Genomic DNA, 24,422 nt, shown 5'->3' with positions numbered 1-24,422 from the left:
GGGAAAAAAAAAAAAAAAAAACGACTAAACTAAAGCCTTGATTCTCAAGCAATCAATAGGATTATGAATACAAAATTAGCCTTACTTTGTATGGCAATCAAAAATAGTAGGATGAAACACTTGTCTTTTAGCGGCAACCTCTAAATTTCGAGTCATGTGGCGTTTCAATCGAGTTCCAACAATGCACTTTTCGGATCAAGAAAGCAGGACTACATGTTGACGATGCATGTTAGAACTCATTAAAGCATGATTTGCATGATTATGTTGGATAAAAGGAAGGAGGGAAGCTCCAACAGAAAGAAAGAAAAATATTGAAAGAAAAAAAATACTTCATGTTTAGTGAGACAAATGCTGTTGGTTGGTTATGTACATGAAAAATTTGATCTGAAACAGAGCTTGCTTTATATTAGTTGCTGCAAAAACAAGATTTTGGTTTCCTCAAATTTCTAATTGTAGGTTTGTTTGTTTGCTTGCTCTCACCTTTTTCTGCCTTTTTTTTTTTTGTTTTGTTTTGTTTTTAATAATTATTATTACTTGTGTGCTTTCTAATTGCAGGTTGAAAGTAGAATGGAGAGAGGTTAGGGATACCAAGATTGTGAAGGACTCAATGAAACTGATAAAGACATTGGCGTTAGTGACTTCACAGCTCCAACGAATTGCTTCCTCCATAGGTATTGTTATATTATATCTCAATTTTTTGTTTTTGTTAACAATTTTTTGAAGGAATAATCAAGAGCTTTAAAAGATTGAGGATTGACTAGTGGGGGCCACCTCCACATTTAGCTTGAAGTAAGAAGTTATACCTTAATTTATATCATTACACTTCTTTATGTTTATGATCATATAAATAAAGAGAGAATTAAATGGGCATCTTGGGTCCAATCTTTACAGCCATTTGAGGAACTTTAGCGTTATTAATGGCATATATTCTCAATTAAATTATAGAATTTCTTACTTTTTGTTGCTGTTAAGTCCCAACAAAATGATTTGAACGTTGGAATTAATACAATTAATACCAAATACTTTTCTTCCTATGTTCTTTAACAAATATTGTCTTTTATGATTATTATTATTATTTGGGTTCAATTAGGTTAAATTGTACTATATATTACAATTATTATACCTTTATGCTTTGAATTTCACTTTTTTTTTCAATAAAAATTAAGTAGTATTGACAAGTGACTGTAATCACAAGTACGATACATCTCAAAATGATGCCAATATTTTCTACCTAATCAATTTGTATAACTGCAAGAATACAATATCTATAACCATTTTGGATCTTACGACAATGACATGATCCAAGACATGAAAATACAAAAGAATTCCTATTACAAACAGCCTGCTCAAAAACAAAATCCCCAAAATTTCTCAAAAAGCCTGCCTCCACAATTAGAACACTCTCAAGCCAGTCAAGCTCATGAGCCATATTACAAGGGTGGTCTCATTTTTTTTAAAGAATGTGAAACTACAACTGAATATCAATCCGCGAAGCTTGAGACGAGGAAGATTATCGAAATCAGAAGTGGAAAGTTGATGATTTACTTTGAATTGTTAGGGAAGTGAGAGTTGAGAGATGCTGTACCAGAAAAAACAGGGCTACAGTGTTCATCTTCTTCGCCACCAGTCCGGGATTTTCAACCGTCTACTTCGGTGAACAGCAAGTTTGACAGCGGGAAGCCTGTGCTTAACCTGTCTCCATAACATGTTGACGGCATCTTCATTTTCAGGAGGGTACTGAAATTCATAGTGATGGGAGATAGTCTTTAGTTGCTTCCACATTTCAATCCATCTCTCATTAGGAAATTGCCTGAGTCTATCAACCATGTAACCAGGTTGAAGTGCCTCTTCAAACGAAAAAAACAACGAGAATCGAGTATAGTCAATTTCATCCTCAAATGGCAGCTCTATTTGATCGCTAACGATGACTGGAACACAGTGGTTTACGATAGCATCAAATAGCCGACACGATGATGGAGTGTCTCCTGCGGGATGCAGGCAGAACTTTGATGAACGCATCCCTTCAGAAGACTGGAGTAACAGAAGAAATAGAAAATAATGAGATACACTGGATTTTCTTTTATTAGTTCCTAGCCATAAAACCTTACACAAAACAGACCTACCCATATGAAAACAAACTTTTCTTCTTCAAAAAGTTCATTTGTCTTGGTGAGCAAAGGGAAGGAACCTAGGCTCTACCCACAGAAGAGAAATTCAAAAGGTAAAAGTAGTATACTGTTCACAAAATTATCTTGTCTCTTGGACCTCTACCTTCTCTTCCTACCATCCAAAACCACCCCATTTTTAGATTAGACATGAGAAAAAAGATTATGGGCTTTTGATTGAAAGCATACAACAAGTATTGATAAGAAAAATGGTTGAGAGTTTAAAGCAGCAGAGTAGAATGCACAAAGTTTTTCCAATACAAATGGTCAAATGGAAATTATTTAGCAATAAGCTAACTGCACCTACATCATACCGTTTTTATGCTTTTCTCCGTTGCAGCGCTACGTTCATAGTGAACATCAACGTATCCATCTAATATCTTAGCCAGTTTGACACGAATAATTCCATCCTGAAACATGTTGATAGGAAATATCAGTTACTAACAATTACAAGTCAAAACACAGCTCTCCTTCCCCAAGAAAAGAATCCCCATTTTGGAATGGGAGGGTATGTATCAGCCATGAAACTTTAGTCACTTACATCTTTTCTGAACGTCTTTCCCTGAAAGAAGAGTAATGTCTTCCGAGACTCGAATGGATCCGGAGGGTCATCATCAATGAAAGAACTCACGACATGCACATACGGAGCTACCACGTCTTTTCCCAAATTCGACATGGCTTTTGGATAGCGGCCGAAATCCACTACAATTTGTATCGAGGCATTCACCTGGTCTCGGAGAAATCTGAAGGCATTAGGATGTGTCATGGGAATAACATGGTCTCTACCCCTAGACCTCTGCCAATACTTGGATTCGCTCAAGAATTTCATAAGTTCGATCTGAGGAAACATCAGTAAGCCAATCAATTGACTGAAGTACAATTCACTTTAGCTACATCACTCGTCAAAAAAAAGTTCATATAACTTTCTTTTCAACGCTTTCAAAACTAATAATATAAAACTATAAATAAGAAAATCCTAATAGTATGACAAATTAGATGATGACAATCAGAAGAACATAGTAAAACCAAATCTATAGATCTCTGGGGTGAGAAGTCAAACGGATGTTTCTTTGGAAAAATAACAAAGGATGGAACCTACTTTCATTAAGCATTCCAAAATGTAGGAAGACATTGACAGGACTTGCAACCACAGGATTTGCATCTGTCTGATCATATAAACTAACATGTCTATCCCTGATCTGAAAAATTCACTCAATAAGAGATGGTTAAACTGTATTGGATTCACTTTTCAGTAAGAATACAGTAGAGCTTTCCCCCTTTATATCCACTTGCTCATTGTAAAGCCATCAACAGAAGCGTAGATGGAAAATTGAATATCATCACAATCCAAGAACTGCACTAGAATCAGCTAAATGTAGCACAATCAATTTGAAACATACTAGACATGCTATAGTTAAAGCATCCAATGCCTTAATAGAGGATATTGCAATGCTCTAAATAAGGAATTGATACGAAACTACATAATTCCACAAGAGCCACGAACTTAAAATTGTATAACCAAGTACAAGGTACCTGCAATTGGTGATCAATCTCCGTGGCCGGATCGGTCATGTTGTGTCCATGTGAATTGAAACTCAACGAAGAGAAAAATGGCACAAAGAAGGCATCGGCATTCTCTGGATCCATGACTCTAACCACGTCTCTGCCATCGCCAGCACCTTCATGTATAAGCGAACCCATCATCCAATACTCCACACTATGCTGCCGCTTCAATCCCCAGTTTTTGGGCCATGGCGGCCAGGTGGAGGCGGTGACTGGAGTCTGGTCCAAGTTTCGGCGATTCATAATCCCGACATTAAAACGACGGGGAAGATCGTACATGTACACCCGGAGAGGAGAGTCGGCGGCGCATGGGAATGGGGAAATTGGCCGAGACTGAAGCAGAGTGAAGAAGCACGATCTGATGTCGACGGTTCCGACAAGAACTAAACAAGATATGAAGAAGATGACTGAAAATACGAGGAACAATGTAGCTTTTCGATACATTTCCGGAGATCGTCGCCCACAAATTCTCTCTGAACCGAGTTCTTGTGAATTATAACCAGACGATTCGTTTCTCGGTTGCGTTCAAAAGAGAACGAGTTATTATTAACATTGGTAAAATTATGGAAATTACCATTAAAAAATACCCATGAATATTAAATTCCAAAAATACCTCTCATTTTTTAATCTAAATTAATAAAAATGTTTAATGTAATTTATCTTAAGTAAAAATATACAAAATTTTTAAAATATATATATATGTGTGTGTGTGTGTGTGGTTGCGTTGAAAAGAGATCTAATTATTATTAACCTTGGATAAATTATACAAAATATCATTCAAAATGCCCATCAATATTAAAGAAATTGCAAAAGTACCCTCATTTTTTAATCTAAATTAATAAAAATATCATTAAAAAATATACCTAAACTTTGAAGATTTAAATAATAACTTTATATTAAAAAAAAAAAAAAAAATTTGTTTGTTAGTAATTTGTTTCAAATATGCTTTTACCATTAACAACAATTTTTTGTTATTAATATATGGACGAAAATCATCTAACTATACCATAATTTTGCGATTATGGTCTATTTTAATATAGTTTAGCATATCGATCATTGTTAACAGAAGTCATGGGGTATGATGGTCTTGATTTGTACTCTTATCTAAAATTGATTCCAAACGTGGTAATAAAACACGAACAACTCATATGTTTCTTAAAAAAAAATAATAAAAAGGCAGAAAAGCATCAAATAAAAGAAATATATTTAGGCACGACATTATATGGTTGTTCCACGTATTTAAGTCGAAAAACGTTTGGGAAGGGACAAATTATTCAATAAAGGCATCATTAACTTATCCTTAAAATCAGTTAATATAGTTTTTTTAAATTTATCAGCTACTCCACTATTTCTCTTATATATTAATTGACTTAAAACTACTTTTATTATTATTATTATTATTATTTTTTACGATTTTGTAGAATAATTTTGAATAATTAATTATAACACTTGAAATCATCCAACAAACTTATTTGGATGCATCCTGATTCCAAAATCCCTTTCTGAGCACGCAATCGTCACCATTCACAAAAATCCAAACGTTATTAGATGCCAATTAAACGGGCACGATTGCATTAAATGGAATCTTCAAAATACACGCGTAGCATAGAATTATATTACAAAAAAACGGCGTCGTTTTGGCAGCTCGTTTCTATAATTCGCCGTCTATCGGTGGCTTAACCGATGATTAGCACATAATTTTCATCTTAAGCATTTTGTATAAATAGAACGGCTCGAAGACAGCGGATTATGCAAATTAGTTCACATTGGCATCGTCGCGCCAAATTTACAGAGTTCAGATCAGATCGTTGAGCTGGTGGAGATGGCTCTCCGATTCAATTCCGATGATGCGACTGGCTATAAGCTATTGCTCTGTTTAGCTCTCATGTATGGCCTTATGTCGATGCTGGTTCACTCCATTGTTCACATGAAGTTTGTCAAGCCGCTCGCAAGTGATGCGCCTCTTCATCGATTCTCTGAAGACAGAGCGGTGGAGCATGTAAGAGTTTTGTCTCAAGAGATCGACGGTCGTCAGGTATGCGGGTGTTTGCATGCATTTTAGTTTGATTCTACCAGGAAACTTCATTTTGGATTATGATTTGAGCTTTTCCAGCTCTGTTTCTTTCACTTGGTAACCACTAATGTGCGCTAGGGAAGAAACCAGCAATTGATTTGTCATTTTTGATAAATAAACAGTTTAATGTGTTTGTAAGATCTAGTCTTGGGTTTATGTACGCATATATATATATTTTGTAGGAGGGTCGTCCTGGTTTTAGAGAAGCTGCTCGATATATAAAAGGGCAGTTGGAGATGATGAAGGAGCGTGCTAGTGATAAATTCCGGTCAGCGTAGTTTCTCATGTTGACTAACGAAGCTATTCAATTTTTAATTGCTTCTGTTGTTTTATACTGACGAAATGGTCCGCTATGTCATACCTGCATGTGCTTCTTGATAATTAAAGTTTGATTGCTGTATTGCTGAAGTTGTGTATTTACAGAATCGAGATCGAGGAGACATTTGTTGACGGTTCCTTTAATATGATGTTTCTGGGCCACAGCATATCACTGGGATATCGAAACCACACTAATATCTTAATGAGGTATACTTGAATTTTCATTTTAAATATATAATTGACCTGGGAACTGCTGGGAACTCCTTAAATCACTTATCACTGAACGAAAAAGAATTCGTGATGTGGGATTAGTCATTCATGTACCAACTTCCGAATAACAAAGCATACCCTTTTCAGGCAGTATGACTAATTTACTATGACTTCACTCTTGTTGGATGACAGAATTTCATCAGTGGACTCACTAGACACCGACCCATCAGTTCTAATTAATGGTCATTTTGATAGTCCACTTGGTTCGCCGGGTGCTGGTGATTGTGGCTCATGTGTTGGTGGGTACTGGAAAACCCTTGTCAAAGAATAGTAACTTCGCACTACTTTGATTGATCATGACACTCTCTTATCACATATTTCATTGTCACAGCATCAATGCTAGAAGTTGGTAGACTTATTGTAGACTCTGGATGGATTCCTCCTCGTCCTGTTATTTTTCTTTTCAACGGTGCAGAAGAGCTGTTTATGTTGGTAGGCATTCAGGCTTTTGTTCTTACCGAAAAATGAACTTTAACTTTCCACTATTATTGTATTTGTGGCAGCCTTCATGATTATAATTTGTGCTTTAGAGGAAGGTATAATTCAGGAGTTTTTTTTTTCTTTTTCTTTTTCTTTCTGTCTGCTTGTCTAGATACTGTAAAATGATGGCTGCTACGTTGAATGTCAAACTTAAAGTGTTTTTATTTGAATTTGGTACAAACATATGCTCGAAGATAATGTTGGGATTTATCTTTGTTTGGATGTTATGATTAGTCAGTTTTGAACAATCCTTCCACCCTGGTCTGGAAATTTCCGAAGTTCTCTAGCTTACAGCAAGCATTTGACTTATGCTGTATAATGTTTCAGGGTGCACATGGATTTATGGAGAAACATAGGTGGCGCGATACAATTGGAGCTTTTGTAAATGTCGAAGCATCTGGTACTGGAGGTTTAGGTAAGAAATAATCCTTATTGATTGTTATGGCACTGGAAATCCTGAAGTCTTGTCCATCTATGATTAAGTTTCAGAGTTTAAGTGACAATGTGCTACAAAATGTTTTTTTTTCAGCGATTGAACTTGAAGAAAATAGAGTACTTACATTAAAGAATGGAAATGTTACTTGAATTATGGGTTTTCAACGAAATATTTGTACCTTCATACTGTTAGAATGGAACATGTTGACACTGATGACGAAACTTGTATTGATTCAAAATTTATTTATAAAGTAATTTGAAATGTATGGCCCAGAGAGAAACTTAACCTTTTTCCCAATAAATAAAAAATTAAAAAAATTAAAATTAAAATTAAAATTAAAACTTAACCTTTTTCTCTAATTTGGTCATTTTTTTGTTAATAGATTTAGTTTGTCAATCTGGACCTGGCTCATGGCCTTCACGTATTTATGCTCAGTCTGCTGTGTACCCCATGGCACACAGTGCTGCTCAGGTTCTTCTTTAGCTATTATTCTTCTCCAGTTTTATGTTTTTGTATTGCAAAGGAGAATCTTAGTTCCAAATTACGATTACTTGTTTGTTTTCATCCATAGACATCTCCATCAATACCCTGTTGAGGCAACAGGTTGTTATTTTCATATTTCAATAGCTAAATCAAATATCTTCCTTTGTTTTCGAGATTGTGCATCCAGTTATAAAACTGCTGTATTTTTCACCTGTGTACTGTTTATTGGTTTTTCTAATTTGCATGCAGGATGTGTTTCCAGTTATTCCAGGAGATACAGATTATAGGATGTTTTCTGAGGATTACGGCAACATACCTGGCCTAGATATTATCTTTATTTTGGGTGGTTACTTTTACCATACCTCATATGATACAGTGGAGAGACTATTGTATGCATCACATCTGCTGTTTTGGTACAGATACATGATTTGGATTTTCATATATTTTTGTTCTTCAAAATTTTCTGAGACATTCAATGGAATTTAGACCTGGAAGCATCCAAGCACGAGGAGACAATTTGTTCAGCTTAATAAAGGGCTTTGCCAATTCTTCGATGCTTCAAAGTTTTAATAAGCAAGCATCTCCTGAAATTACTATCCATCAGGACAAAGACGATGGGGCTATTTTCTTTGATTACCTCTCATGGTTTATGGTATGCTTTGAATATTGTTACACTTTGGTTATTTTACTAGTACGAGCTTAATGATTGCCGTTCCTAGCCATGAATTTTAGGTTTTTTATTCTAGAAGGCTTGCTCTGGTACTTCACAAAATTCCAATAGCCGTCTTCCTAGTAATGCCATTCCTTTTGAACTTAAGGGAGTTTAGCATGACTTCATGTTTGGCAACATTTTCTGATTTGACAAAAGGTAAAATAATTTCTGCTCATATTTTTTTTGTTAAGAAGCTTCGTCAACTGCTCCTCTACTTTGCATTTCCACTATACATCAACTTTAATGTTTGATTTTTCATTTTGCTTTAAATTTAAAGTTTATGGTGAAAGCTTGCCAAAATTGTGTCATTGAATCAGCATTGTTGATTTTTTTATCTTCAGGATTTTTGTTTCATGCCTTGGGGTTTCTTCTTGCTATTGTTTCTCCAATTATGTTTTCCATCCTAAGATTGCTATTCACCAACTATTCCATGAACTGGTGCGTATTTTCTCTTTTTTTACTTGTCTGTTAGCTTCTCTCTTATCTCTACAGATAGATATGGATACAGATATATTTTGGCTTGATGTGTTAATAAATAGTATGTTTAATTTCACTACTGTTGCTATGGTATCTAAGTGGCACAAGTAACTCACGAAGGACCTACCTTTCTGGTGGCCACAGTCTGATTTGATGACATTGAAGCAATTTTTATATTCTCATTGACATTTGGAACTTAAAATCAGGTTTTCTCGTCCATACTTGGCTTATCTGATGTTCATCCCCTGCTCACTAGTTGGTCTTCTGATTCCAAGAACTATTTGGAGTTGCTTTCCTCTCTCCCAAGATGTTTCGGTTCTTCAGACCTCAAAAGAGGTGAAATTCTATTTTGGTATTTCTTTAGGTGAAACTAGTTTTACTTGTTAGTCATATCTTATGCTTTAAAACTCTGATTTTAGGATTTTTCCTCTTCTTGGTGGCTGGATATAATGGACTATCAATCAAGTCATCTATTCATATTTCTTCCTTCATCTCATCTCATCTCATCCGCGTGTTACAATTGAATGATAAATGTCGGTCTAAAATTTGATGAGATATTGCAACAATACTTTCCACTAAATTGCTTTAAAATTGTGTTTAAAATTCTGGACGTTTCCTGCATCAGTGAGAGTTTCAAGATTTATGTCTCTTTTTTGGTTTTTTTTTTTGTTTTTGTTTTTTATTTTTATTATTATTATTATTATTTTATTAGAATCAACTTATCAAATCCACTTTTGTATTTTTTTTTATTTTAAGTTTATCAATTAACTACCTTGGGTTAACCCCCTTGCAATAAGGGCCATGTAAAATAATAAAGGGCCTAGAGGAAATGGGTTCAAGCCATGATGGCCACCTTCCCAGAAGTTAATATCCTAGTTGCCTTGACATTCAAATGTAGTAAGATCAGATAGTCTATGTGTGCAACCTGGCCATATAAAACTCAAAAAAGTTTATCAATTGAATTATTCAATAAATATGGAGTGCACAGTTATTGCAACAATATAAAGCAAGTGTCAACTGGTTTGATGTATCTCACAAGTCATTTACTCCTTGGGCTTAGTAAGCCTATCTGCTTACACAATGAATTTGCTCTGGCGATTTCCTTCAATGCAGAAATTTTATTTGTTACATTTCTTTTTTCTGAAAACTATTCTTTGAAATTTCTTGATTCAATCTTTATGTGGTTTACTATTAGATTGTGTCCTTCCATATGATCGATGAAGACTCGAACCTAACCACCTTGTTTTGGATATGACAAAAACTTTTCCCAATATCTTGACCCGTCCATAGTCTGGAAAGCTAATCCCAATATCTTTGCTTGATGTTGGCGACGTCTTGTTCCATTAAGCTGCATGCATATACATGCAAGTTTTATTAGTTCTGTTCTAGAAGTTCCATTAGACCTTCAACTTCTTTGCGTTCATTGGGCTAGTAACAAATTTGGTGCACCCATCATGTCCTACCTCTTTTGGTTGATCTAAAAAGCTTTGTACTATGATGTGCAATCTTTGGAATGCTCATTTTGGGTTATAAATTGACAACTTTAAAATCTTACTGGTATAAAATGTATATGTAACATCAATCATATTGACATCACGTATCCCATGTAACTTGCTGAGGTCTAATTTGATATTTTAATCTCACAGGCAGTGTCTGATGAAGCAAGGTTTTGGGGCGCATTTGGATTCTTTTCCAGTTTGACAATGGTATGTTGAAGGATATGGTCTGTACGATGTCATTTCACCAAAGTGAACGGGCTTGTAATGGAAGAATTAATATTAATATTATTGTTATTGTAATTATTATTTTTTAATTTCAAAGGGTTGATTGCTCAAAGAAGTTTCCTAAATGCAGGCATATCTTTTAGCAGGGCTTAGTGGTGGCTTCTTGACCTTCTTCACGTGCATTTCTATGCTTGCTGCCTGGTTGTCATTTTCCGTGGCAGCTAAATATTATGGCCACAGGTCTCTCAGGTTGTAATCTGCACATTACGATTTAGAATTATGACTTGTTGATGCTAATGATATGATTTCTAAGCAAAAGGTTTCTGCCTGATGTTTTCTAGATTAATCATTTGAGTCAAATCTTCCTCTATGATCATTTTCCTGCCAGATAGAGGTAGTTTACTGGTGTGATCAGAGTACTTACAAAATCCTACTTTGATTAGTGTGAGTGTGTTCTTAACAAAAAAAATTATTTCAAGTCTGTCGACCTGGATTATTTAACAAACCATAATATGACCTGAACACACTAATATGTTATTGTTCAAAATATTAGGACTCGCAATAAACAAAATAAAGTTACTAACCGCCAAGGTTCCACTTAATATTTGTAAAATGATGCAACATCTTGAAGCATATGTCTACGTAGGGAATCTAATATCTATTGTGTATCTGCTGCTCAAAAAACAAGTCTAACAAATTATAAAGTTCCATTTCAACGATCTCTTGCTACATCCTCTATCATTACCATCTATCCTAACGAAACGGAGGCCTATACCAATTGGCATCTCTTCTTGCCCAATGCATTTTCCAATTTAAATAAATTCTCTCCAGTTTTTTGCTGCATCCAGAATATCCAAGCGTGTTTTGGCCTGACCTATATTGAAATGAATTGTAATAAATTCTCACACTCATTTGCATGTTTCATGTGTTGGGAGTTGCAGTGTTTACTATGTCGATAGTCACACATGTCTGGCATCCAAAAAAGTGAACTGATAGGTCAGGAAATTAGTTTGACTGTTCACCCTTACCAGTGGTAAAATGGATGCAGGCTTGAATCTAGATATTTTTAGGCATGTTTCTTTCTGGGCTCTTGAGTATGGTTGTATCAGTTCGTCAATTGAATCTATTAATTTAATTATAAATCAATTTATTATGGGATTCTTAGCTTGTAGATAAAATTTCTTTCTTCTAGTTCTTATCCACATATCGTTGATGAATCTGTTGGTTGTATTCCCTTTTTTCCACTTGAACAATGTTTTCCTTCTTTAAAAATTCATTCTTATCAGTAATCCTGTTGTTAAATTGGTGAAAGAAATTTTAGTAGTCTGATCAAAGTTTATCTGTTAGGTCAATATTGTTTTATGTGATACCCATGGTTCCATACCTTGCATACTCTGTGTATTTTGGAGGCTTCCTTGCCCAATTTTTAATTGAGAAGACGGGCATGATGGGCTCCATTCCACCTCCGTATGGTTAGTATCCTGAACTGGAATATTTTTCCATCAAATATCTAGTTCAGCATCTACTTTTCATTTCTGTTACTTAGCTGACCTAAATAGTTTTTATGCACAAAGGCATGTGGGATTCTAAGTGATATCCATTCAACAGTCTTCATATCTTATTAACTGGGATACACCCACTGCCTTTCCCCGTGTTACCTGGCTGGAGAAACATTGTAAAATGATCATTTGATGAGCTCTCGGTCTTCAGTTCCAACATTCTTATTAGATATAAACAGTTTTTTTGAAATTCCAATTTTTGGAACTGGAGTTTCTTATTATTATTTTTTTTCAATGTTAGAGTACTTTGACAAAAATTTTGCAAGAGGCAGCTTGAACTTTGTTCATGGTTATCTGTCACTTCTGGTTATGTTTCTTATAATACTTTTTATATCTTCTGGGTGTGTGTGTTGGGTGGGGAGGATCGGAACTCTATAACTTTTCCCATCATGTGCCATATTTTATTAGAAAGATAAGATTCCAATCCAAGAGGCTCTTTGTAGTTTTTTTTACTTGTAAGTTTATTTCTTCTTATCTGGAACTTTTCTACTATGCATTGTATGCTAAAGATGCATTCTCAAAATTTGTCCGGTTATTCCAATTATCACTGGAAAATGGGAAATTTTTAAATGGTCAAATATTCTTGCAGGGTATTTCATTCCAGATATTGTAGTGGCGGCTACTATTGGAGTTGTAACTAGTGTGTGCGTTGGTCCTCTAATTCCAGTTTGTGGACACTGGTTAGCTAGGTCATCCATCTTGCAATTCTTGTTGCAGCTTATTGTAATTGGGTTGGCTGTTTCCTCGCAATTCTTTCCATATAGTATGGCTGCTCCAAAGAGGGTAGTTCTTCAGCAAACTTATCTTACTTCAGGTATTAAGACACTTTTAAAATATATTCTCTTAGAATTTTGATAAGGTGCAATGATCAATACTGTAGACCTAGACTATAATAGGAATTTTTTTAGTACTCTTGTACTGCATACTCCCTCTGTCCGCACTATGAATTTTGTTTCATAAATTCTTTAAACCCCACATCATTCTAAAATAGTGTCGAGGTAACTAAAAATGAATTAGAGTAGCACCCATACTCCCGGAGTCTTGGAAAATTTCCTACTAAAATGTCTTTTCTTTTCTCAACCGACTTACCTACTGTAGTTTGTGTCACTGTGTGTGCACGCCTGTGTTAAAATTTTTGGGCATTGTAAAATACTGCACTAGCACTTCCCAATTTGTAAGACTACTCTCATTGCAGTTTTAAAGTAGACCCCTGTGCTTTCTACTTGATCTACGTGCTCTGCTTAAATGTTGTAGATGTCAAGATTACAGATTCAAGAAGTTTTTAAACTTTGGAGATTTTCTGTTCGAAATTTTAACAAAACTTTGTTAGCTAATTTATAAGTATTAGCAATCTACAATTTTCATCCTTAGGGTACAATTTTCATACGTTTTAATGACAATTCTTACCAAATAATAATAAACAAACCCTTTTATTGACCCGAAATCATTGCTTTAGTTTTTCTGAATTGGCACTATATTTTGTCACAGGTCCAAATCATCTTGAGAACGCCAGTTATGAAATCTCTGTGGTGGATTCTAATTCTCTAATCTTTCTTTTCAAACATGCTCCTGATGTGGCGAAGGAATTACAGACTGATTTAGATCTGTCTTTTGAAATTGCAAATTTGTCTCGCCAAGAGAACTGGCTGGTATGTTGCTGTAGATTAGAAAAAAGTGTGACTAATAGGACTTTGACCTTTCAATTTATGATGAATTTTAAAAAAACGTTTATTAAACACAAAATTGAAAGTTTATTTGACTCAAGTTCATGGACTTATTTATTACAATTAAACTAAGAAAGTTTAGGAAATTAATTTGTAGTTCATTTTTAAAATAGACTTGAAATTCAAGAAACCAAATCGTAATCAAGACTATACCATAGGCCTTAGGATTAATGTGAGTGGTATAAAATTTTGGATCCGCTTTCCTTCCGCAGGCACTTTTTCCTGTTTCCTTCTTGTTCACAAGAAGTTTGAAGTTCCCTGCCAAAGAATCAACTGCAAAGCTAGATTTATATTTCCCTTACTTGATTGCCAGTAAGCCACAAACAATTTCGGATAATGGATCTCGAAGGGTTTACTTGGAACTTTCTCTAGGGTATGTAACTCAATTCTTTTTTTACCCCAGGCTAGAATCCAGGACACAGCTATGATTTGAAATATAATTTACATGGTTAATATGTGGAACACTATATGAGCTGATCCTAGTCGACAATATATTCATGCACTGTAATGAGTTGTGAACATGCTATTTGTTCTTTTTCTTTTTCTTGCAAGAATGAACTAAGATAATATAAAAAAGCTATAGTAGTTTGTTTCTTGCAGCCCCTTTGCTTTTAGAACCTAAAATCGTATAGGCAGAATGACTTTCATATCGTGTAGGATTGGGAATCTGTGTTCGTATGTGGTAAAATAGCAAAAATAAAATTTGTCCACAATACCTTCCAGGTGGATTAAGCATGTTAGTTCTTTTGATACTAAGCTTGGTTTTGTTTCTGACGGCCTATCCTTCTCCTAGTTCCTTGGAGGAGATTTGGGTCACAGTTCTAAACATCACTGGGCCTTTATCAAGTTGGTCATTTGCAGACAATAAGCTTCCAGGTTAGTTCAGGGCCCTGTCTCGCATCTTATGTCCATTTTCTTTCTGACATGAATTGTTCTCCTTACAAATTGGAACAGCACCCGAGACGCTCAACGGTGGGCCACCCTCATACATATGTAGACTTAGTGGAGCCAGCCACAGAAACTGGACATTTTGGCTAGAGGTACAACAAGCTCACACATCGTACTGGTCACATTGCGTTCTTTCTTCCTCATATTTTGCTTTTATCCAATATATACTAACCAAGGATTTTTGCCAATACATTTAGTGAACATGATCTCTTGTTCTAATTGAGAAACTCTCACTATAAGCAAGTTCATCAATATTTCACGATTAGCCATCTTCTCGTCTAGCCAAACTAGTTGAGGCATATATCTTCAATCAATAGGTTGGATGTTTGAATACCCCGCTCCAAAAACTAGCTACCTTCTTCATGCACTTTAGTAATTTTCTTCTAATTAGCTGTACAAGCTTGCTTACATTCTGAGAAGATGCAACTTAATACCGAACATTTTGCTATTATGACGAGTCATGAAGTGAAATTTGCTATAAGATGCAAGTGTGTTAGACCTGTTTATATAGGCTCATGCTCATCTCTCTGGGAAATGTAGGCTAACAATGACGAAGAATTGAGAATCAACGTCGCAGTACTGGATCAACAGTTGACAAGTGAAGTAAAGAAGCTGAAAAGTCTTTTCCCAGAATGGGTTGATGTCATTGCATATTCCAGCTTCATGTCTGCTTACACCTTCTGATTCATCATCCTCGCCCGGGTGCGGTATGGATCCACAAGGGTTATGGCTGATCGAATCGGGCTCAGGTTCAGGTTTAACTTATTTGATGTTTCTTTCTCCACAATAGCAGTTCTTCCACCCCTCCATCCAACCAGGCTCATAGGAAAATATTTAAGAGCTTGATTAGTTTGATTGTAGGATAGCTGTGATAGTCTGTTTTCTTTAGTAATGAGAACTGTTTCTCCATATGGATTTGAAAACTTTAGATACTTGTAATGTTCCAGTGTTTGAAGCAAGGATGGGACGTTGATTTCTTAACTAATTCAACTATATTTAATTTTTAGTGTTAATGGTGGATAATTATTCTTAATTGTCATTTAATCATATATTTATTATATTTAGATTATTAAATAATAAAAAAAAATCAAAATAGAAACACTAAATTATTTCGGGTCAGTAAGGAAAGGAAATATGTGTGGAAAAAAACAAATATTGTATATTATTATTAGGAAGAAGAAAAAAACAACAATGTTAGATTTGCAAATATTTTATTTAACATATTATTGACATTTTTTAAAAAATAATTTCAACTAAAATGTGGGATTCGTTTTGCAAGTGATGATAATAAAATTTGTAATTATTATTATTTATTTTTTTTAAAAGTAATATTTTGTTAAACTATTAAAAAAAATACTAGAAATATGCAAAATGGGCCAAGCCCATGAGAGCCCAAACCAGAAATAGGGTTGGTCTTAAGCCCCTTTTGACTTTTTAGGGCTTTGTGGAGTTTGTCCTTCTCTGCTTATAAACCTAATTTAAGCACATCTTCTTCTTCCTCGGTCACCGCGTAATTCAACTGTTTTTCAGAAGCCGAAGTTGCAGGCATCGCTATGGTTCGTCTTCTATCCTCTTGTTTTATTCTTCATAATAATGTCATATGAGGTCTAAGTGAGCGATAATCTTGAGTTTCTGTTTATGTTCATTGTTGCAGGTTAAGTACTCGAGGGAACCCGACAATCCCACCAAGTGTATGTTTCTTGTGGATTTCGATCGACTTCTGTTTGAAGCTCTGCATTTCTTTTGTTTATCTTCTATCGGATTGAATTTTATGGCTTCATTGATATTCTTGCCTTGAACTGACACTTCGTTCTTTCTCTTTTCAGCCTGCAAAGCCAGAGGTTCGGACCTCAGAGTCCACTTTAAGGTAGGTTTAATTCCTCACCATTTCGAGCTTTGATATTTTCTTACTTAGTTTCCATGAATTGTTTTCTACTTCTTTCCGATGTACAAAATGTTTGATTCAGGGTCATATTTCCTTTCCGGCGCAAGTAATTGATTGGATAAGTGATAATATATGTGAGCTTTCGCCTTTTCCAGACCTGAAAAGAAGTGCTGAATCCTTATGTTTTTTGCCACTCGCATTAACCCGACATCGTCTAGCTTTCCATGATATGCTTCTGTGTAACCTGATGATAAAAGCAGGGCTTCTGTTGCCTTATGTGAACAGAGCTCTCGTAAACTTCAGGGAAAATATATGCATTGTTATTGGGTGAACCTCTGTAACCCATAGTGTCAGAAGGTTCAGTAAATGATGCGACATATTTCAGCTTGTATCTTGACTTGCATATTTCTGTACATCATGTTGTTGATCATACTAACGACAATAACATGTTAATCTTTATATTGTAGAACACAAGGGAAACTGCCCATGCCATCAGGAAGTTGCCGCTGGTCAAGGCCAAGAGGTATCTAGAGGATGTACTTGCCCACAAACAGGCCATTCCTTTTCGTCGCTTCTGTGGTGGTGTTGGACGAACTGCCCAAGCAAAGAACAGGCATTCCAATGGCCAAGGGCGCTGGCCTGTCAAATCTGCCAAGTTTATTCTAGATTTGCTTGTGAATGCCGAGAGTAACGCTGAAGTATGTAATAATTCCTGTTTAGTTTCACTCTAAACTGTTGCTCATAAGTTCAGTTTTTTCACTGTTGCTTACAAGTATTATGTTCTTTCAGGTAAAGGGTCTGGATGTTGATTTGCTCCACGTATCTCACATCCAAGTAAACCAAGCTCAGAAGCAAAGACGTCGTACTTACCGTGCTCACGGAAGAATCAACCGTATGTTCTAATTTCAGTTAGCTTATTTTTTTCTCTTGATGTCTGTTTAAACATCCTGCCTGACATTTCCTTGCCCTTTGTTTTCCTTTTGATTGGCAGCATACATGTCTTCTCCTTGCCATATTGAGTTGATTTTGTCTGAGAAAGAAGAGCCTGTTAAGAAGGAGGTAACCAATTAGATTGCCTAATTTACATTTGTGCTGTGAAGGATATAGATAGATTGCTTTCTTATTGTTCATGATTTTACAGCCTGAGACTCAGCTGGCTACTGGCAAATCGAAGAAAGGTCGAGCGATCCGAAGCGGTGCTTCTTCTTGAATCAAAAATACAAATTTTGATGTGGGTTTTACAGTGCAGTTTCTTTTTTGAAGTGAGTTTTACAGTGCAGTTTCTTTTTTGAAGTGAGTTTTACAGTGCAGTCTCACTATATAGAACGAGGTATTATGATTTAGATGCTTTGTGCGACATGTTATACTCGGAACCTCTTCCAGTTCAAGTTGCTATCACATTATGATAGTTCGATTCAATTTTTCATAATTAGATCAGATTGACCCCCCCATGGCATAGTCAGTGGCCACTATTGGTCTCCTTCCGCTAAACTAACAAATAAATAATAGTGACATTAATATAATCAAACTTCCAAAATCCGAGCTCGATAGATTTATCGACTTAAGCATAGTTCAATTTAATTATCAGGTTTGTCCATAGATGGTACACAAAAACACTTAAGATTTTTCGATTTAATTTTGTGTAGCATTCATTATTGAACTATTCTATATTGATAATTAGTTTAAAGAATTTTTATAACAAACTAGAATGTAATTACTATTATACAGGTCAAAATATCTATTTAGACAAAACAGAATTATGGTTAAACTTGTATAATATTATTATATTGTTATAAAAAAAATGTTTTATGTTAATAAATAACACTTGCGGAGTAAATTTACAAATGATTAGAAAGAATATGGATGGGACATTGACCAGAGGAATCTCAGTTTTCGTTATAGATGGAAAAAGAGCATCTAATCAATGTGAAAAACGTTTAGAACATGAAATTTAGCATTAGAATTCTGAAATCGTCAATTTTCTTAGCAAGTTTATTCAGCATGTAAGAGTCGGAGAAGTAAAAGGAAAGTATATACACTGGGGGGTTTATAGATGCTGCTGATGGCTTTGCTCCTAGTTGTTTTCATTCCTCATTGCCCTCAAAATGGGATCATCCTCCTCCGATGAGTCGTCATCTTCGTCTTCCAACTCGTCCAACTCGTTGAGTATCGACTGGTTCACTCTCTTACGAGATTGTCTCCTATGCTTCTTGAGCTCCAACCTCGGTTCTGCTTGCTGAGCACCCATATCTCCAACCTTAATCCTGTTAAGAAAAATTCCTTCCATCACTTTAGTTTTGGATTCGTCTCATATGAGAATCAAGAAGGATTTTAGTTAACCACTCAATATTATATATATCAAGAAAGGCATAAGGTCAGTAGGAAGATTATTGGAGCCATTCACATAAACAAGTTAATAGTTCCTTTCGACAACAACGCCCCAAAAACCGAAGAAGTATCACATATGCTAAATGAATATAAATGGATATAAAACTGCAATCAGAAAATTTTATCAAATGTGATTAATAATCTTTGTTGCACAAAATGAGATCCTCGAAAGTAATTAGGATATCGAACTGATACATGCTTAGAGAAAGCAGCTAAGATGGGGTCTCTACTTCCTTATTACTAGAAAAGTCACAGCAGTATTGCCAAATGATCGAAGGCACATTTCCAAAACATTTGCAGACATTCCCTTTCAACGTTTAGCGTTCTAATTTGTTTAAAATAAATAAATAAATGCTGAAAGGAAATAACATCGCAGATCAATGGATTCTATTTAATGTATTAGCCCTCTCAAGCACAGATCAAAGAAGCAATATTTTAGCGTAATTATTCACAATCTCTAAGGTAAACATACCTTACATCCCCCTCTCTTTTCGTTCCGAATGTTCTCAACTGGAATTCTTCCCTAATCCTGATTTCATCAAGAAGTTGGAAATAGTATTGATATCGCTCCCAATCTCCATTAATAACACAACCCGGTTCGCCAAGATGTAAGCAATCGTTAAAAGAGCATTTAGCAGGTTCACTGGCAAGAAGCTTGTTCCGGATCTGTACAAAGAAGTTAGTTCAACACAAGAAATTCCACAGAAGTTGAAATTTATGCCTGAAATTATAAGCATTGGTAATGATGGTCAACATTGCTGAGTAATGATGTACACCTCAGGGAAGGCTTGGGCAAGCGATTGCTTGGTTATTTTCATCAAACTAGGCTGGTTAAAACCAGGAGTATCTGCAAGATAGCCCCCTCCCATCAACGGTAGGAGAGAAACATGACGGGTAGTATGCTTCCCTCTACCGCTTCTTGTCGAAACTTCTGCAACACGCTGATCCTCAAACCACTTGCTATCTCGAATCTGTGAATAGACCAGAAAAATATACAAACCTTTAGAGCCGAGTGATCAAGAAAGCCCCAGAATTAATGCACTAATCAACAAAAACAACAAAGTTGAAATTGAAAGAATGATTGAACACACGGGATCAAACCAATTATCTCCCTCTACAGCATCAGCAGCACGGTTATTGCTTCTCAGAGCATTGATGAGACTTGATTTCCCAACTCCACTTGGACCCACAATAACTGTAGTTTGATCTCTCAAAATATATGCTAGGGAATCAAGTCCAATCCTGGTTTGAACACTGCAAAAAAGGGGGTCATAGCCCCAGCTGCGCAGTCTGGACTTCCAAGAAACTACTGTCTGCAATATGCCATTCCTAATAACTGTCAGCATGAAGAAAGGAAATGCATGCATGCATAGTTACAAGAAACTTTGAACAATCACTGCTCTCCTAGAAAGATTCAAGCAGGATCCAAAACTAGAGAGTATGCAATATGTCAAGGAAGCAAGAACAAAGTTTATGTACAGAGCAAAGTAGCAAAAATTATAACATAACTGTGGTTGACAATTAAGCAACGGGCTTGTGGGGTATCGGTAGAGTTAAAGACTAGTGAAAACTTACTGATCAAGTAATTTGACTTAGTCAATTGATATTAGTGCCACTCATTTAGGGTAGTGGCTTGTAATTAGGAGGGACCTGACTTAGACACTTAGTGGGGTTGGTAAGAGAGATTGTAAGGTTAGTAGTCTAATCAGTGGATTAGGTCCTACAAATACATGTAAATTTCTCATCTCAATACACAAAATAGAATTGAAGCACTTTTTTCATGCTATTTCTCTATTGTTTCCACTAATTAAGAGAGATTTGTAAGGTTTGTTCTCTTTGTTTTTCGTCGAGTAGTAGGACTAGAGCATGCTTTCATTGAAGCTCGTTTATACCTTCACATTTCCAAATTATGAACAGAAGTTGCTAAATTACCATGGCTACATTGTAGGACCAGAACATGAACTTTGAATCCTCTTTTCACACGATATTAAACCTTCGGAGATTAAGTTGAGTTTCAGGTGTTCAGAAAATCCTTCATGTTCAAAAATCTGTCATTACTCGTATTCATGAGAAAAAGTATTGGTGGATGATGCTAGAGATTTCATATATAGCCTAAGCGACCAAAATAGTTATGATCAGAGAGCTTAGTAAGTATAAGATTCAAACTCTAACCTCTTCATCGACGAGTTCCAATTTATTGAGACCCAGCGTCAGGGGAATTCCAGTAGACTCTGCTTCCACTAGAAACCTTGTAAGTGTAAACGGCTCTAACTTCGGCTGATCTATGGAGAAGAGCACAAGCAAATGGTCCACATTGGCTACCGGAGGATCAAGGATCTCCGAGCTTCTTTGGAAGACATTCTCGATCATTCCCCTGCGGTCCACCCAATCAATGGAACCAACGACCACCTTGTCCCCGACTAACACTCTCCTCTTTATCTTCTTCAGCACCGCCTTCACTACGCAGAGCAACTCAATTCCAAGGCGAGAAGAATCCGAAGAATCGCCTTCTGAGCTTCCAGAAAGCTCCGAATCGTTGTTCGAGCTGACAGAAAGCCGAGAAGGAAGCGACTGAACAATTACGCGCATGAAATTAGCTTGAGCAGCAGCAACGGTGCCGATGGCTTGAGATTCGGAGAGAGGAGGAATATCTTGGGGAGAGAGAACCGGTGCAAGAGACGAATAATTCTTGAAAGTATGTTTAGCTCGGAGTAGATTCTTGCTTGGCGGAGGTTTATTGGAGACATTGTTAGGGTTATGCTGTTTGGCAACGACTGAGAGGCATCGGACGTTGAAGCATCGCCGTAGAACATTTCCGAAGGCCGGGACTGATGCAATGGCAGCGATGGAGGTGGAGTGGTGGCGGAGCATAGAAATGGAAGCAATCGCCATGAAGGTAACCAAATTCAGATATCGACTTCTGAGATTGAACAAAATTCGAAACTAAAACGAATTCACTCCTAGAATAACTCAGACTCAACTCGAAAATGAATATTCAAGACATCTTTATCTTCGTCATCGTTGAATCTAGAGCAAATATATCTTCCACCGGAGAAGATGAAGGCATTTAGGTGAGAATCCGACGGTCGAACCTTCCATACCAAAGCGGAGCCAATTGTCGTTCCCGTCCAGAACTACTTGTCGTATGACTAAAATGGGCCATACAGGGTCAAGCGCAGCCCATTTAACACATTTGAATGATGAGCTAGGCCCATTTATTTGTGGGCTCTCTTTAGTCTTTCTTATAGAGGCCCAACCCCGTTTTTGCCTAGAAGGAGTTCTTGAATTTTTTATTATTTATTCGAAATCTTTTTAAATTCACAAACGTATTAAAAATTTAAGTCTTATTTTCCTTAATATATATATATATATATATATATATATATCAATTAAAATTAAAAAAAAAAGGTAAAATATAGTTTAAATATAAAATTTAAAAGTTTATAAATGTATTAGTCACACAATGAGATACATCTAAATATATTTAAACGCGTGATTTAATTTTAAAATTATTATCTCTACCACTCAACCCGTCTTCTTTCTAAAAATATATATATTCTTACGAATTACTTTGATTAATAAAGTTGGGTTATCTAGTAAAAAATAGTTGAAAATAATTTTAAAAATAAAAAAAAGAATAATAATAATTGGAAGAATATAAGGTGACTAGACTATGGTTGGTGATGGGTTGCTTAAAAAAAAGAGACGCCACTTTGAAGTGAGGTGCGGAAGGTTGGGCCTCATCGCTGTTTATGCACTTTTGACCATTCCAATATCAACGACTGTACCCTCTCGGAACCCGTGGAGCCACCTTTTTTGTGTCTTAAGCCACAGCCATATTTGAAATTAACAACATATAAAACTATTTTAAATAACGTTCTCCTCATTCTTTTTTTACATTTTAAAATGTTTTAATCACTTATTCATCCATCCATACGTATAACTATAAATATTGGTTTGACTTTTCATAATTTAGAAGTCAACTAATTTAATAATTTTGATCGACTTATCTATTTCTGAATGAAAACGTGCCCTCGAATTAATCCATTAACCAAACACTCTCCGGCCTATCAAAAATTTCCAAATTAAATTTCATATTTTTTTTTAAATTTCAAAATTCTCTATCCTCTTTTAAATTTTTGTGATTTTCATGTTAAATATATTATACCATAATATTCAAAAAATAAAATAATTTAATCTCGTAATTATTAAAAATGTTTTCTCCTCTAAATAAAGTGTTCCCACTCCTATTTTTCAAAAAAAGAAAAAAAATCGAAAAATTAATATTTTTTTTAATTTGAGACATCCCTTCTATTTATTTAATTATGACCTAATCGAATTTAGTTTAATTTGAAAATTTTATAATTAAAAGGATTGAGGTGGATCCAAATCGATAGCTTATCTAAACCCCCACAAGCATATCCTTAAAGGTCAACTTTATTTATTTAATTTTTTAAGTGACAAATAAAACATAAAAAATGAAAAAAGGGATAGACTAAGCAATTGGGTCTCGAAATCTACCGATAAGCAATTCCGATAGTCCATATCGAAAACTTGTATTTTTTTTTTCTTCAATAAAATCACTTTATTTTTTTATTCGGATTGTTCAAGTCCAATCAACGCCCGTAGGCATTTAAATAGATTAAGGATTTAAATTTTAATATTTTTTAAATTATATTATAAAAAATACATCTCATTTATATTAACTTTGAAATAACTCGTTCATTTTTTACTTTAAAAATAATTTAACAAAAATGGATGATATTAATATATGGATAAACAAAATAGAAGCGACGTGTCCAAATAATGGAAAATAAGACGTCCACAATGACGTGGAAGAGTGGGAATGGAGGTGAAGCGCTCGTCTCTATCGAAGGAATGGGGTCTTAAAAAAAGCCCTAGCGAGTTCCATCAATGGCGGTCGCTACAATTTGGCCGCTCGAACGGGGCCCTCCACCTTCGTCATTCCACAATCCACGCCATACGCCGTCAATTTCAACTCAGCCCCCTCCAATTTTGATTTGACCGTCGCTCCTTCCTCTCACGAGGACCACTACGCTCACCAGCGCCGATCGCCATCGAATCTGACCTCCATTTGCGTCGACGTCGCTGCTGTCTTCTTCCGATTATGAACAGAAATCGACGCTCTCTTTTTTCCCCTCCACTCGTAATTCTTCGCCAAAAGCAGAAGAAAATCCGAGGTCCAAGGTTCACGG

General features: G+C 35.6%; 4 protein-coding genes, 1 long non-coding RNA gene and 1 other non-coding gene across 8 annotated transcripts in view; 4 read left to right on the top strand and 2 right to left on the bottom strand.

Moving 5' to 3' along the window:
- Positions 1–719, top strand: part of LOC111496588 — a 3,008-nt gene extending 2,289 nt beyond the window's left edge. For both annotated transcript variants that reach the window (XR_002720476.1, XR_002720477.1), the window contains exon 6: positions 556–719. This is a non-coding gene — a long non-coding RNA (uncharacterized LOC111496588). The remainder of the gene's footprint in view (positions 1–555) is intronic.
- Positions 720–1,185: 466 nt separating this feature from the next.
- On the bottom strand, positions 1,186–4,253 carry LOC111496585 (probable arabinosyltransferase ARAD1). Its single transcript, XM_023147073.1, has 4 exons — positions 3,699–4,253; positions 2,707–3,003; positions 2,480–2,575; positions 1,186–2,031 (listed from the first exon to the last, which is right to left on the bottom strand). The coding sequence occupies exons 1-4, from the start codon at positions 4,170–4,172 to the stop codon at positions 1,609–1,611; spliced, it is 1,290 nt and encodes a 429-aa protein (XP_023002841.1). The 5' UTR covers positions 4,173–4,253; the 3' UTR covers positions 1,186–1,608.
- A 1,188-nt stretch (positions 4,254–5,441) lies between these two features.
- LOC111496582 (endoplasmic reticulum metallopeptidase 1-like) lies at positions 5,442–15,946 on the top strand. Of its 2 annotated transcripts, XM_023147069.1 has the most exons (21): positions 5,442–5,763; positions 5,985–6,070; positions 6,226–6,327; positions 6,523–6,629; positions 6,722–6,822; positions 7,198–7,285; positions 7,689–7,777; positions 8,039–8,178; positions 8,276–8,441; positions 8,522–8,657; positions 8,843–8,939; positions 9,185–9,314; positions 10,625–10,684; positions 10,833–10,951; positions 12,050–12,174; positions 12,851–13,075; positions 13,750–13,910; positions 14,198–14,358; positions 14,779–14,861; positions 14,940–15,025; positions 15,474–15,946. In XM_023147069.1, the coding sequence occupies exons 1-21, from the start codon at positions 5,551–5,553 to the stop codon at positions 15,615–15,617; spliced, it is 2,619 nt and encodes an 872-aa protein (XP_023002837.1). In that variant the 5' UTR covers positions 5,442–5,550; the 3' UTR covers positions 15,618–15,946. The 2 variants fall into 2 exon arrangements, with proteins under 2 accessions (XP_023002837.1, XP_023002838.1); XM_023147070.1 differs by lacking the exon at positions 5,442–5,763 and having other exon boundaries at positions 5,982–6,070; positions 6,212–6,327.
- Positions 15,947–16,370: 424 nt separating this feature from the next.
- On the top strand, positions 16,371–18,267 carry LOC111496586 (60S ribosomal protein L17-2-like). The gene is made up of 7 exons (XM_023147074.1): positions 16,371–16,489; positions 16,588–16,624; positions 16,760–16,800; positions 17,286–17,516; positions 17,608–17,710; positions 17,810–17,877; positions 17,960–18,267. Exons 1-7 carry the CDS (start codon positions 16,487–16,489, stop codon positions 18,026–18,028), a joined length of 552 nt encoding a protein of 183 aa, XP_023002842.1. The 5' UTR covers positions 16,371–16,486; the 3' UTR covers positions 18,029–18,267.
- LOC111496655 lies at positions 17,069–17,198 on the top strand. Its single transcript, XR_002720496.1, has one exon. It is a non-coding gene; the product is annotated as a small nucleolar RNA snoR74 (small nucleolar RNA).
- A 476-nt stretch (positions 18,268–18,743) lies between the features above and the next one.
- Positions 18,744–22,335, bottom strand: LOC111496452 (small ribosomal subunit biogenesis GTPase RsgA 1, mitochondrial). Its single transcript, XM_023146892.1, has 5 exons — positions 21,379–22,335; positions 20,298–20,519; positions 19,983–20,177; positions 19,679–19,872; positions 18,744–19,082 (listed from the first exon to the last, which is right to left on the bottom strand). The coding sequence occupies exons 1-5, from the start codon at positions 22,096–22,098 to the stop codon at positions 18,893–18,895; spliced, it is 1,521 nt and encodes a 506-aa protein (XP_023002660.1). The 5' UTR covers positions 22,099–22,335; the 3' UTR covers positions 18,744–18,892.
- Between the last annotated feature and the right edge of the window lie 2,087 nt (positions 22,336–24,422).

This window comes from Cucurbita maxima, unplaced genomic scaffold (assembly GCF_002738345.1).
Source record: "Cucurbita maxima cultivar Rimu unplaced genomic scaffold, Cmax_1.0 Cma_Scf00022, whole genome shotgun sequence".
NCBI lineage: Eukaryota > Viridiplantae > Streptophyta > Magnoliopsida > Cucurbitales > Cucurbitaceae > Cucurbita > Cucurbita maxima.
Note: the sequence above shows the minus strand (reverse complement) of the source record. Positions and strands in the feature narration are given on the sequence as shown.